At 34.1% G+C, this 15,097-nt stretch overlaps 1 protein-coding gene across 11 annotated transcripts in view; it reads left to right on the top strand.

Annotated features, from left to right (window-relative positions):
- The window catches only part of USO1 (USO1 vesicle transport factor), a 91,537-nt gene that overhangs the window by 30,727 nt on the left and 45,713 nt on the right, over window positions 1–15,097 (top strand). For 9 of the 11 annotated variants that reach the window (XM_072745448.1, XM_072745447.1, XM_025992974.2 and 6 more), the window contains 2 exons: window positions 3,470–3,546; window positions 14,751–14,851. In XM_072745448.1, coding sequence (XP_072601549.1) covers window positions 3,470–3,546; window positions 14,751–14,851 — 178 coding nt within the window. The remainder of the gene's footprint in view (window positions 1–3,469; window positions 3,547–14,750; window positions 14,852–15,097) is intronic. The other 2 variants (XM_072745457.1, XM_072745456.1) reach the window with 1 other exon arrangement.

The following is a 15,097-nucleotide window of genomic DNA, read 5'->3' as shown; positions in this document are numbered from 1 at the left end:
GTATACATTTCAGTGGATTTAGTAATTCTCAGAGTTGTGAAACCATCACAACCATCTAAATCCAGAACATTTTCTTTTTTTTCTTTTTTTTTTCCTAAGATTTTATTTTTATTATTTTTTTTTTCTAAGATTTTATTTTTAAGCAATCTCTACACTCAACATGGGGCTTGAACTCAACAACCCCAGTATCAAGAGTTGCTTGCTCCACCAACATAGCTAGCCAGGTGCCCCAAAATCCAGAACATTCTCATCACATCAAAAGAAATCCTGTATCCATTAGCCATCATTCCCTATACCCTCCTCCCTCCAATGCCTGGTAACCCCTAATCTACTTTCTGTGTCTATAGATTTTTTAGGTTTCTTTCTTTTCTTTTCTTTTCTTTTCTTTTCTTTTCTTTTCTTTTCTTTTCTTTTCTTTTCTTTTCTTTCTTTTCTTTCTTTCTTTCCTTTTAGGTTTTATTTATTTATTCATGAGAGAGAGTCAGAGACATAGGCAGAGGGAGAAAGAGAGAAAGAGGCTCCCCATAAGGAGCCCAATGTGAGACTTGATCCTGGACGCCGGGATCATGCCCAGAGCCAAAGGCAGACGCTCAACCTCTGAGCAACCCAGCCATCCCTTAGTGGTTTCTTTGAGACAGGAGGGGCAGAGGGAGAGAGAGAAGAGAAGGAATCTTAAGCAAGCTCTACACCCAGGACGAGCCCAACTTGGGGCTTGATCTCCCTGATTTCATGACCTGAGCCGAAATCAGGAGTTGGTCACTTAACCACTTGAACCACCCAGGTATCCCTGTGCCTGTAGGTTTGACCATTTGGGACGTTGTGTACACACGGAATCATGTAATATGTGGCTTTTGTGTCTGGCTTCTTTCACTTGGCACATTATTTCAAGGTTCATCCATGTTGTAACATGTATTAGTATTTTATCCCTTTTTATGGCTCAATAGTCCATTGTAGTGATGTACCTCATTTTGTATACCCATCTGTCAGTTGATGAACACTGGAACTATTTTCATTTATTGGCTATTATGAACAGTGCTGCTATGAATTTTCATGTACTAGTTTTTATGTGAACGTGTGTTTTATATATAAGAATGCAACTGTCAGGTCATGCAGTAACTCCATGTTTAACTTTTTTTTTTTTTTTTTTTAAGATTTTTAAAATTTAGGGATCCCTGGGTGGCTTAGTGGTTTAGTGCCTGCCTTTGGCCCAGGAAGTGATCCCGGGGTCCCAGATCAAGTCCCGCATCAGGCTCCCTGCATGAAGCCTGCTTCTTCCTCTGTTTGTGTCTCTGCCTCTCTGTCTGTGCCTCTCATGAATAAATAAATAAAATCTTAAAAAAAAAGATTTTTAAAATTTATTTATGAGAGACACAGACAGGCAGAGACATAGGCAGAGGGAGAAGCAGGTTCCCTGTGGGGAGTCTGATGCAGGACTCAATCTCAGGACCCCAGGATCACCTGAGCCAAAGGCAGATGCTCGAGTACTGAGCCACCGAGGCATCCCTCCATGTTTGACTTTTTGAGGAATTGCCAAACTTCCATAGGCTTGCATCATTTATGTTCCCACCAGCAGTGTTTTTGAAGGCCCAGTTTCTCCTCACCAACATTTGTTATTGTCTTTTTTTTTCCCTTCCTTTAACAGCCACCTAATGACTGCAACTTGGTGTCTCATTTGGTTTTGATTTGTGTTTACATAATGACTAATTATTTTGAGCACTTCTTCATGTGTTTTTGACCATTTTTATCCTTTTTTTTTTTTGAGAAATGTATGTTCAATCCTTTGCCTGTTTTTTTCTTTTTCATATTTTTTATTTACTCATTTGAGAGAGAGAGCGAATAAGGCATGAGCAGAGGGGAAAAGTCAGAGGGAGAGGGAGAAGTAGGCTCCTCCCTGAACTGGGAGCCCGACACAGGGCTCAGTTCCAGGAACCGGGATGATGACCTGAGCAGAAGGAAGATACTTAATTGACTGAGCCACCCAGGTGCCCCTGTGCTTATTTCTAATTGGGGTACCTGTCTTTTTATTTTTCCTGATCTTAGGTGGAAAGAGTTCAGATTTTCACCATTGTATCTAATGTTCTGGGATTTTCATAGATTCTCTTTACCATTTTGAGGAAATTTCTTTCTATTCCTAGTTCCTTAATATTCTCTTAAAAGTTGCTTCTCAAAATTTCTCAAAAACAAAATAAATAATAATTTTTATAAGTAATAATTTTTACAGGTGCCTGGGTGGCCCAGTCAGTTAAGCATCTGCCTTCTGCTCAGGCCATGATCCCTGGGATCGAGCCCCATGGTGGGCTCCCTCCTCAGCAGAGTCTGCTTCCCCCTTTCTCCCTGCTTGTGTGTGCACTTGTGCGCTCTCTCTCTGTGTCAAATAAATAAAATCTTTTTAAAAATTAATTTTTAATACCTACTTTATTTGAGATTTACACCTTCTGATTGTGATCCACTTTGTCCATCATCTTTCATTTATCACTCCTAATCATTTCTTTGTATTCACTGAATCTTTGTGACCTGTGTCTCGCTCCTGCTCTCTACTCTAAATGCCATCATCATACATCATGCTTTCAAAATTTGTGTTTCAACAACTACAGTCTCATATTCCTTGGTTTTATAAATAGTATTATATTTGCCATAAGCTTTTGTTTTGATTGTGTGTTTGTTTTTAGAAAATAAAGTGTAGGGCAGGGAAACAAGTTCTAGTAGTCCAACTAGGGATAACACTTAAATATAAATATCACAAAACACATATATAAACATAAACATAGGGATCCCTGGGTGGCACAGCGGTTTGGCGCCTGCCTTTGGCCCAGGGCGCGATCCTGGAGACCCGGGATCGAATCCCACGTCAGGCTCCCGGTGCATGGAGCCTGCTTCTCCCTCTGCCTGTATCTCTGCCTCTCTCTCTCTCTCTGTGACTATCATAAATAAATAAAAAAAATTTAAAAAAAATAAAATAAATAAACATAAACATACCCATAAAATTACTTGGATTATACTAATTTTGCTGATTTTATTTATTTTTTTAAATTTTGCTGATTTTAAAGTTGAATTTACCTTACAAGTTTATTTATAAGTTGTTTTTAAAATACATATATAGACCACACAGGAAAGTATATGTATTTTTGGCTAAGTGGAATCATTCTGCACATTAAATTTTATATTTAATTTTTTTCTACTGGCATTATATGAAGGGTGTTTTAATAACCATGTCATTAAACATTCTTTAAAATACTGTATTTCATTGCTGCTATACTTCTTTTTTTCTGTTACACATTTAGGTTACCTCTAATCTTCCACTACTATAAATAACCTTTAAATATTCTTTAAGTTTGCACTCTGATATTTTCTTAGCATAGATTTTAGATTAATGTGTTATACAGTCTTGCTAAATAACTATCTAAAAATGGTCATAAGGTTTACACTCTAACTTTAACAGTTTATAAGTGTAATAATTTCTTTTTTATAGTTCGGATTCTGAAATAATAGGTTATGCCTTGGATACACTATACAATATAATATCTAATGATGAAGAAGAAGAAGTAGGTAAGTTTGTTATGTTTTTTTTTTCTTTTATTGTGTTTTTCTGTACTTAAAATAGCGTATGCTTTATGTTCTGGGATTGTACTAATTTTGCAGATTTTAAAGGTAAATTTATTTTATAAGTTTATTTATAAGGGTTTTTTCTTTTTTAACCAATAAAGGAGAAACATAGGCTTAGTCCTAGAAAAGTATTTAAAATGATTGCTTTGAATGTTATTTGGAGATGGACTCAAGAGTCTTTTTTATAAAATATCTTCTTTCTTTCAAGAGTCAGATGCTTACAGAGTACCTAGGTAGCTCAGTTGGTTAAGCATCCAACTGTTGTTCTCAGCTCAGGTCTTGATCTCAGGGGTCAGGAGTTCAAGATCTGCATGAAAAAAAAAAGGCACTTAACCAACTGAACCACACAGGCATACCTTTTTTATAATGTGTGTGTGTGTGTGTGTGTGTGTGTGTGTGTATAAATGTATATATATAGATAGATTTTTTATTTATTTGAGAGAGAGAGCGCGATAAGAGTACGAGCAGACAGAGGGCAGAGAGAGAGGGAGAAGCAGACTCCCTACTGAGCAAGGAGCCCCAATATGGAGCTCGATTCCAGGACTCTGGCATCATGACCTGAGCCAAAGGCATTTTCTTAACCAACTGAGCCACCCAGGCACCCCTATAAAATATTTTGCCCACTTTTTGTGTTTGGTTTTAGTTAGGATGAATATTAGTAATTTTGGATTTAATAAATCATTTTTGGCTATTAAAAAACAAACTTTTATGTTATTATCTGGTGAGCAATATGAAATTAGAGGGATTTTCCCTCATAAATACTTAAACTTTTAACATAGGACTTTTGTTAATTTATAAAGAGCAACAATTTATTAAATTAGAAAGTTTTTTTATATTAGTCTGGTGTAAAATAATACTAATCAGTTCAAAATTCACACACTTTGGTACATCTTTCTTGGCCTATTTTTGTTTCAAATTTTACATTTTAAAAATAAACTAGTCATTTTACTTTATTGTCAGTATGCAAAATACTTAACTAGAAGTCTACATACATTTCTTTCTATATATTGTAAAAGCATGTTCATTGAGTAACATTTGACAGGGCTGTTGAAGAATGAATTCTTCACATCAGATTGGCTGTTGAAGGGGCATAGTGGGTGTTTCATTATTCTAGACAACCAGAAAGGTGGGCATATTTGTGTATTTCAGAAGTCTAATTTAGATTATATTTATAAGACCTCTTAATTCTAAGTAGGCAAATTATAAAGTAATGTAGATAATTATAAGTTTATACATATTTTATTATGATAAAAAAAGCAGAAATAACTTCACTGAATATCAGTAATAGGAACATTTGAAACTGGGTCATGTCAAATGGTCACAATTTTTTGGACTTAAATATCTTTTCTTAAATTTTTATTTTTCTGTGATATCTAATTTACAACTTTATAAATTTCTCAGGGGTGAAAAAACTTTTTTTTTTTTTTAAGATTTTATTTATTTGAGAAAGAGAGCATGAGTGGGGAGGATGGGTGGAGGGAGAGGGAGAAGCAGACTTCCCGCTAAACAGGAAGCCCAACATGGGGCTCGATCCCAGAGACCTGAGCAGAATGCAGACACTGAACTGAGCCACTCAGGCACCCTGAAAAAATCTTTAGTAAACATGATTTGATACCCATGGAATAAGAAGCTGTCAGTCACAGGATGATATTTGAATGCAATATACACAAGAACACACTTTGAAGAAAAAGATACTTATCTTCCTAGTTATTTCTTAGATGAGAAAATTAGGTGCAACACACCTGTTAGAACATATTACAATAAAAGACATTTTCTTTCTTTTTTTTGTTTTTGTTTTTTTTTTTAGTTTCAGATTAGAATTTAGCTCTTTTTCTAGTCTGTAGCAGATAATTTTTGTGTTTTAAAAAGTTGTGTAGCAGCAGTATTTTTAATTAGGTGGTTTTTCCTCATTATAAATTTATAACTTAATCATATTTAGAGTCCAACTTTTTGTTTGTCTCTGTGTTTGGGCTCTTTATTTTTAATTCAGCATCCAAAAATGATTATTTGGACAAAATAAGATAAACAGTTCTTTGGGAAAAAAGTGGTAGAATCACTTTTTCTGGGGAAGATTAAAATAGGAACTTAAACTTTGTTCTGAAAATGTGCTTATCCTGAAAGTTCCAATTTAAAAAAAAATCTAGATATTGAGAAATATGCCCTTCCATTCCATTATTGATACTTTTTCTCTACTATTTCATCAATTCTTTGCTGACATAATGAACTCCGTTTTACAGTTCTTCACCTTGAGGATATTTACAGTCCTTTATTTAATAATAAATCTGTCTCACAATCCTGAATATATAGTATATGCTATATTTCTTTCAGGCTGTATCAGATATTTGAATAAAATGATTGAGTCTCTTCTTCAAGAGATTTTATTGCTTATTTGACATTTTTAAGCTCTTATTTATTTTATTGTGAATATTCAACATAGAAACTGTTTTATTCATTGTCCACTTTTTATTTATTTTTGTCTACCTTTTCAGATGATGTGGAAGGTAAAAGATTGCATTTACATATGCTTGATGCTTTTAGGCATAATTCCTGGTAATATAAAAGGACACTATCAAGTGATTATTTCTTCTGGTTGGTAAAAAAAAATGTTGAGATTTGTTTCACTATATAAGAATTCTCTAATTAAAGGGAAATGTTTGATAATCTGATATTGCTATTAATTTTTTCTGTAGCTACTAAATTTATTGTCTAGAACACAGAAAATAGTACATCTTAAACAACAGTAAAGCCTTTTCTCTGGCAGGATAGCTTATTCAAATTACTTGTTTGTATACTTCTTGGAGAAAATTTTTGAGAATTTTTATTTAAAAATAAAAATATTTGAGTATGTATACATACATATGTATATATATAAATTTTACATGTATTCAACAAGAACTGGAAAGGTATTCCAGGTTAGAGAACACTTATATATTGATATTGTCCCTTTAAAATAATGCATGCACAGTGTTTGGTTAGTGACATTTTTTATATTAACTCATAGAACTCACCAATATTGTTTTTCCTTTTTCTGGTGGTCTGTTTCAAGTTCCATTTATATTTAATATTAATATTTCTTTTCCTCATAATTAAAGTAATGACATTTTATTTAATTTTGTTTTGCCATTTTTCCTGAGAACCTTAACTTTTTTTTTTTTTTTTTTTTTTGAACCTTAACTTTTTAAAAATGAGGAAGGGAATATCCTTATCTAAATAAAATTGGTTTAAAATAGTATATAACAAAGTTAATTGTACTTAACAAGAAACTAACTTATTAAAGTGTTATTATAACATGTATAACCTTGTATATAGCTATATAAAGTATATAGCCTTACCTTTGTGACATTTGTTTTTTGTTTTGTTTTTTAAAGATATTTATTTATTTTATTTATTTGAGAGAGAGAGCAAGAAGGAGAAAGTGTGAGCCAGCATGAGTGGAGGAGGTGTAAAGGGAGAAACAGACTCCCGCCACGCAGGGAGCCAGATATGGGAGTTGATCCTGGGACTCCAGGATCATGACCTAAGCCAAAGGCAGATGCTTAACTGATTGAGCCACCCAGGAGCCCTCTATGAGATGTTAGAACCCCTTGTTTGAAAACAGAAAATACCAAAGTTTTATGCCTTTACTCTTATGAAAATAAACTGATTTCCTTACTAGATAATAGAGATTAGTCGTAGTTGTTTCCATTGTTGTTTCATCATTTTTGGACAGAGCTCTAAAATCTACAGTGCTTTCATGTCCATTATCTTATTTGAGCCTCAAAGCAGCCTGTGAGGTAGGTGGTATTTTTCTCTTTTCTAAAGGTGAGAAAAATTAATTAAAGATGAAAAAATAGAAGCCCAGAGATCATGTAATTTATATAATATCATCTAGTAAGTAGGATAACAGTAAATTTTTTTTAAGATTTATTTATTTATTTTAGAGAAAGAGAACATGAGCAGGAGCGTCAAAGGGAGATGGAGACAGAATCTCAAGCTGACTCTGTGCTGAGTGCAGAGCCTGACTTGGGGTTTGATCTCAGGACCCTGAGGTCACAACCTGAGCTGAAACCCAGGAGTTGAATGCTTAACCAAGGATGCCACCCAGTGCTCCAACAGTTTTTTTTATTATGCTTTTTTTTTTTAAGTATCCCATAGATTTGTTTTCTTTTTGTTTTGTTTCAAATTTTTATTTAAATTCTAGTTTGTTAAATAGATTTCTGATTTAATAAATAGTGACCATTTTTCTGACTAGATTATCTTTAGTAAATCTTATAATTTACATAACTAGTTTATGGAAGATTTAGACAAACATTAAAAATACAATGTGCTTGTTTAATTGAGCACAGTGTCAGAGATTACTTGATACTCCTTCAGCATGAGTTAGGACTACTTTTACTAGAATATCTCTTTCTATAAAGCAGTGTTGTCTTCTGTAATATGGTTATGAACTTGATATGTAGTAGAATTCCAAAACAGGGTCAAGAAATGTTTTTTTGGTTTTTCCTCTCTTTTTTTTTTTTTTTTTTCCTTTGAGAAAGAAAAAGAGAGCATGTGAAAGTGCATTTTTCAAGTGGAGAAGTGGAAGGAGAGGCAAAGGGGAAGAGAGAATCTTAAGTAGGCTCCAGGCCCAGCACAGAGCCCTACTGAGATTATTACCTGAGGCAAAATTAAGAGTTGATCTCTTAACCGACTGAGACTGAGCCACGCAGGCATTCCCCCAGAAATGTTTTAAAATATTATTTATATTTCTGGAGAAATTAAAACTGTAAATAAACATTTGAAGAATAAAAATATATATACATATTTTGTTTAAAGCCAGTCATATAAATAGGACTAAAATATTTCCAGAGGTATACAATAAGGACTTGTAAGAAAGCAATCTTTAATTTGATAGAACTATCTTAGATTTATGTTCACTATAGTAACAAAGTACCATTTAGTTGGAACAGTACCATTTAGATTCTTGGAACAGGATTATATTTTACTAGTTCAGTTCAAAACATTGATCTTAATTATATACTGTTAAGCCGCAGTATTTTAAGGAGTTTACAGAAAAAAAATCAAATGTGTTAACTCTTTCTTCTTGCCAAGTTTTTAGCTTGTGCTCAATGCAGATATTGAATTAAACAGTTTCTTGGGTTAAACTTGCATTTCATAAGGTGTAGCATAAAAGTCTCAGAGTCCTCTGTATTAAAAGGGCCCATAGTTAAATAAACTTTACATACTGTATTCCTCTCTGAAGCATCACAAAATTTACATTAGTATATTAAGTGCTGAGAATTCTGCAGTAAAGAAACCTATTCAACTTTGTTTAATCCAAATACATTTGTGCAAAGGCAGTTGTTTTCATCAAATACTTGATAACATGCCACACTGTCCTGCATTTTGAGAAATACTAACCAAGGCTTAAACCCCTAGCTTAGTTATTTGCATTTATCCACAAAAAAACTTTTCAGCATTTTAAAAAACATTTCATAGGAAGAATTCATTAAGTCCATATGTTTTTTTCCCTTCCATTTTAGATTAGTTTTAATAATATTCTCCCAAATTCAGTGATTTTTATTTTGAGCGATTCTCTAGAGATCAACAATCTTTTGGCCATAGGGCATTGTCTGTCTTATAAGGAAGGTTGTGTGACCCACTTAATATTTGAGATCATTTAAATAAGTTGCCAGTATTACAAATTGGGAGCTTTCTTTTTTTTTTTATAAATTTATTTTTTATTGGTGTTCAATTTGCCAACATATAGAATAATACCCAGTGCTCATCCGTCAAGTGCCCCCCTCAGTGCCTGTCACCCAGTCACCCCAATCCCCCGTCCACCTCCCCTTCCACCACCCCTCGTTTCCCAGAGTTAGGAGTCTCTCATGTTCTGTCTCCCTTTCTGATATTTCCCACTCATTTTTTCTCCTTTCCCTTTTATTCCCTTTCACTATTTTTTATATTCCCCAAATGAATGAGACCATGTAATGTTTGTCCTTCTCCGATTGACTTATTTCACTCAGCATAATACCCTCCAGTTCCATCCACATCGAAGCAAATGGTGGGTATTTGTCGTTTCTTTTCTTTTCTTTTTTTTTTTTGTATTTGTCGTTTCTAATGGCTGAGTAATATTCCATTGTATACATATACCACAGCTTCTTTATCCATTCATCTTTCGATGGACACCGAGGCTCCTTCCATAGTTTGGCTATTGTGGACATTGCTATGAACATCGGGGTACAGATGTCCCAGCGTTTCATTGCATCTGTATCTTTGGGGTAAATCAAATTGGGAGCTTTCACATGAGATTTTGGGAGGGGGGGGGGGTTTGTGGTTTTTTTTTTTTTTTTTTTAAGATTTTATTCATTTATTTGACAGAGAGCACAAGCAGGGGATGGGGCAGGCAGAGAGAGAGAGAAGTAGGGGAAAATGCAGGGCTGATTCCCAGAGCCCTGGGATCATGGCCTGAGCCGAAGGCAGACACTTAACCAAATGAGCTACCTAAGCACCCCTCACATGAGATTTTGGATTTTTAGATTTCTATTTTTTAAAATTCTGAAAACTGATGACAGCTGGGCCTGCATTCCCACTTGGCAGTCAATTGCTGCTTCCCATAGGCAGGGCATATACTCTCCAGCCTTCCTGTTGTCTTACAGCAGCCTGCTTCACTCACATATATTACTGTCTTCCCCTGTAGTTGAGTTTTTATTCTCCACCATATACACAACACCGAAATAAAAACCAGATTTGGATTTCTTCTCCCTCACAACAGCTTTTTTTTTTTTTTTTAAGATTTTATTTTATTTATTTATTAGAGAGAATGCAGGTGAGAGTGCAAGGGGGGTGGGCAGGGAGGGGAAAGAGAGGGGCAGAGAATTCTAAGCCCAAGGCTGGGCTTTATCCCACAACCCAAAATCGGGACCTGAGCCAAAACCAAGAGTTGGATGCCTACCTGACTGAGCCACCCAGGTGCCCCGTAACAGCATTCTTGAAGTATAATTGAAATATAATGATTGCACATAAGTTACAATATGATGAGTTTTGACATATGTATAAACCCATGAAACTGTCATCACCACCACCAAAATAATGAACATATCCAGAAATTCCCTTGTGCTTGTTTGTAATCAATCCCTCTTCATAGGCCTCATTTAGTCACATATCTGCTTTTATTGCTGTGGATTACTTGGCATTTTTCTAGAATTTTTTATAAATGAGACCATACAGTATATACTTTCTTCTTTGTTTTTTGGGTTTTTTTTTTTTTTGTCCGACTTCTTTCCTATAACATAATTATTTTTATTTTCATCCATGTTTATATCAATAGTTAAATTTTTAAAAATTGTTGAGGGACGCCTAGGTGGCCCAGCGATTGAGCATTTGGCTCAGGGCATGATCCCGGAGTTCCGAGATTGAGTCCCACATCAGGCTTCCTGCATGGAGCCTGCTTCTCCCTCTGCCTGTGTCTCTGCCTCTCTCTCTCTCTCTGCGTCTTTCATAAATAAATAAAATCTTTTAAAAATAAATAAAAAAATAAATAATTGTTGAGTATGATTCTGTTGTATGAATATACAACAGTTTGTTCATTCCCCTGTTGTTGGTCATTTGGGGTTGTTTCTGGTTTTTAGCTATGACATGTAAAGCTTTTGTGAACATTCACATACAAGTCTTTGTGTGGACATATGTTTTCATTTCTCTTCAGTAAATACCTAGGAGTAGAATGGCTAAGTGATGTAATAGGTGTATTTTAGCTTTATAAGAAATTGCCAAACTTTTTTCAAAGTAGTTGTACCATTTTATATTCCCACTGGAATGTGCATAAGAGTATATGTATGAGAGTTCCAGGTCCTCCACATCCTCTCCAATACCTGGTATGGTGAGTCTTTTATAATTTTAGCCATTCGGGGCACCTGGGTGGCTCAGTCGGTTAAGCATCTGCCTTAGGCTCAGATCATGATCTCCAGGTCCTGGGATCTAGCCCCACATCAGGTTCCCAGCTCAGCAAGGAGCCTGCTTCTCCCTCTTCCACTCCCCCCTGCTTGTGTTTCTCTCTCTCTCTTTGTCTCTGTCTCTCTCTGTCAAATGAATGGATGGAATCCTTGAAAAAAACTTTTTTTTAGCCATTCTAATAGGTGTGAAATAATATCTCATGGTAGTTTTAATTTGTAATTTTGTAATGAATAATAATATTGAAAACTTACGTGATTTTTTTTGGTCATCCATGTAACTTTTCTTTGGTCAAGTGTTTATTCAAATTTTTTGTTTGTTTTTACTGGGGTTTTTTTTTTCTCTCATACTTGAGTTGTAAGAATTCCTTATATATTCTGTTTGTTTTTTTTAAACGTTGAAGCCTCTTTTTTTTTTTTAAGATTTATTTATTTGTTCATGATATATATATATATATATAGAGAGAGAGAGGCAGAGACACAGGCAGAGGGAGAAGCAGGCCCCACTCTGGGAGCCCGACGTGGGACTCGATCCCGGGACTCCAGGATCGCGCCCTGGGCCAAAGGCAGACGCTAAACCGCTGAGCCACCCAGGGATCCCCTCCTTATATATTCTAGATACAAATTCTTTGCAGTGTTTATTTCACAAATATTTTCTTCTAGTCTGATTTTCTGAACACTGTATTTTGAAAAGCAGAAGTTTTAATTTATTGATTTTTTAAATTTTATAATTTAGACTTTTCTATTTATGAACTCTTTGCTAAACATAAAGTGAATAAGATTTTCCCCTATGTTTTCTTTTAAAAGTTTTGTAGTTTTAACTCCTGTGTTTAGGTCTTTGGTTTCTAGTTTTACACTTGGGTTTGAGCTAGTAAGTCTGTTTCTGGACTTTCTATTTTATTGGCCTGTGTGTCTATCTTTTTGCCAATAGGATACTGTCTCGCTTACTTTAACTTCATAATAAATCTTGAAATTATGAAGTATAAGACCTCTAGCTTCGTTCCTTTTCAAAGTTCTGTTCGCTCTTTTAGGTTCTTTGCATTCCCTTATCTTAGAATCACTTTGTCAATTTCTGCCAAAAAAGGCTGACTGAGATTTTGATTCAGATGCTGTTGAATCTGTCGATTGATTTGGGGGAAACTGACATCTTAACACTATTGCACCTTCTAATGCAGGAACACAGTAATATGTTTATTTAGGTCTTCCTTTGATTTCTTTCAGTACCATTTTGGAGCTTTCAAAGCATAATTCTTATACATCTCTTGTCAAATTTATCCCTAAATCTGTAACAGTTTTTAGTGCTGTTTTAAGTGGTACTATTTTTAAGTTTCGGTTTCTAATTTTTCATTGCCAGTATATAGAAATGCAGTTAATTTTGTGTATTAACCTTATATCCCATAATTATGCTAGCCTCACTTGTTAGTTCTAATAGCTTTTTTATAGATTTCATAGGATTTTTACATAAATATATCACTTGTAAATATAGTTTTATTTCTTCCTTTCCAATCTGTTATGCCTTTTATTTCTTTTTTCTACCTTATGCCTCTCCTGTACAGTGTTGACTAGAAGTGGTAAAAGTGGATATTCTTGCCTCTTTACTGCTCTCAAGTGGAAAGAATTCAGTCTTTCACCATTAAGTATGATGTTAGCTGGAAGTATTATACGGATGCTCTTTATCATACTGTTCTGTAACTTTAAGTATCATTTATATGGTTAGCACTCTCGTGTGTATGTCCAACCCAAACTTCTCTAATGACACCTAGGGTTAGCTTTATCCAACTGCTTACTTGGTATCTTTACTCAGATCTTTATAATGTGTCCCATACTTGACGTGTCCAAAATGAAACTTCTCTTTGTAATCAGCTTGTTTCTTCACAGTGTTTTTCGTCTCAGTAAATAGTAAATTTCATAAAAAAAAAATTATTACCACTAAGATCTAAGACATTCTAACTGCTTTCCTTGATTATTGCTTTTTGTCTCTATTGATTATTGTCTTTCTCTTCCCCTGGTTCCCCTGACATTCTGTTCTCAGCACAGCTGCCAGAGTAATCCTTTCAAAATTGAAGTATTTTTTAAGTAATGTAGTTTGAAGGCCTGAAAACATTTAATTCCTTTACTGACACGAGATAAGAGAAATATTTCCTGGAGTTTCTGAAGGCTAAACCCAGCATATTTGGGTACTTAGTATTGAAAAACACTTCTACTTTTGCTCTTGTCTTTTTTCTACAAATAATTAGATGTAATCATCACTGTCACTGTTGGATTGTTTTTGCTTTTCCTATCATCTGCTGGGTTTTTTTCCATTTCTAAAGTATATTAGTATTAAAATCTCACATTAGAAGAGAACTATTTGAGGGGTCTTGACTGCCAGCTCCACTGGTTTATAGTCACTGCCTGGAGCAATATGTGGAAAAGAGTTAGTTGTGTCTGGCATGGGTGAGGGAATGGGAGTAGTATATTTGCTATCTCTAAATTGCGTATATAACATAGGCAGATTTTAAATGATTATTTACTTTGGTAATTATTGCTTCAGTTTTTAGTGGTCCTTTATTTTTTTTGACGTTGAAACAATACGTAGTTTAATCTAAAGACTGTTAAGTCTTAAAGGACAATTATAAAATAATTTAAGGAATAAATGTAAAATTAAATGTCAAATTCTGATTTTATTGCCAATTAACTTTATAGTATACATATATATGTTAATTTTTTGAAAAAATACTGAAGAATATGCAGGTGATTGGTTTAATTTTATAATTAAATTATTTAACACAGTAACAAGTCAACAAGGACTCTGTGTTCAATAATGTTTTTAGAGGGAGGGAGGTTTGAAGGTATAATTTATACACAGTGAAATATACTCTTTGTAGTTGTATAGTCCTGTGTGTTTTGGTGAATGTGAATAATAGTGTAATCTCTATCATACTTGAGATAGAATATCTCTGTCACTCTACTAAGCTCCCTTGTGCCCTAATTAGAAGTTTAACCTAAAAAAAGTCTTTGAAAAGATGTGAATATCTAGATGTCTTTTCTTTGAATATCATATTTAAACATTTAAAGAATAACTATTTAAGTGACATTGAAAATTATTTTAAGGATAGTCTTTCCAGCATAATTGTGCTATCACGACCGGCCACACTATTCTAAGAAAATTATCATTTCTACTTAGCACCCTCAACAAAAAGGATACTTTAAAATAACATAGCATCATATTGAAATAACATTTTTCTTTGAATATTACAGAAGAAAATTCCACAAGACAGAGTGAGGATTTCGGAAGCCAGTTTACAGAAATTTTCATTAAGCAGCAGGAAAATGTCACTCTCCTGTTATCTTTATTGGAGGTAAATAAAGAATCTTGGTGTTTTTGTCATCTTAATAAGTTTTTGTTTGTTTTTTACCTTTTGGGTGTTACTGAGGAAGCACATACGTACCTTTTTAAGGTGAAATTTGTTGTATAATTGCAAGAGATTCACATGCATATATATAAGGACTATAATTTGTAAAAATATTGTCTGCTTATTTCCATTTTTATTTCACCTAGTCAGGAACAGTTTAATCAATTTATATTAACTATTTTCTTTTTATCG

Source organism: Vulpes vulpes, unplaced genomic scaffold, assembly GCF_048418805.1.
Source record: "Vulpes vulpes isolate BD-2025 unplaced genomic scaffold, VulVul3 u000000899, whole genome shotgun sequence".
Taxonomy (NCBI): Eukaryota; Metazoa; Chordata; class Mammalia; order Carnivora; family Canidae; genus Vulpes; species Vulpes vulpes.
The sequence above is the reverse complement of the archived record's forward strand: the minus strand, read 5'-3'. Positions and strand labels throughout refer to the sequence as shown.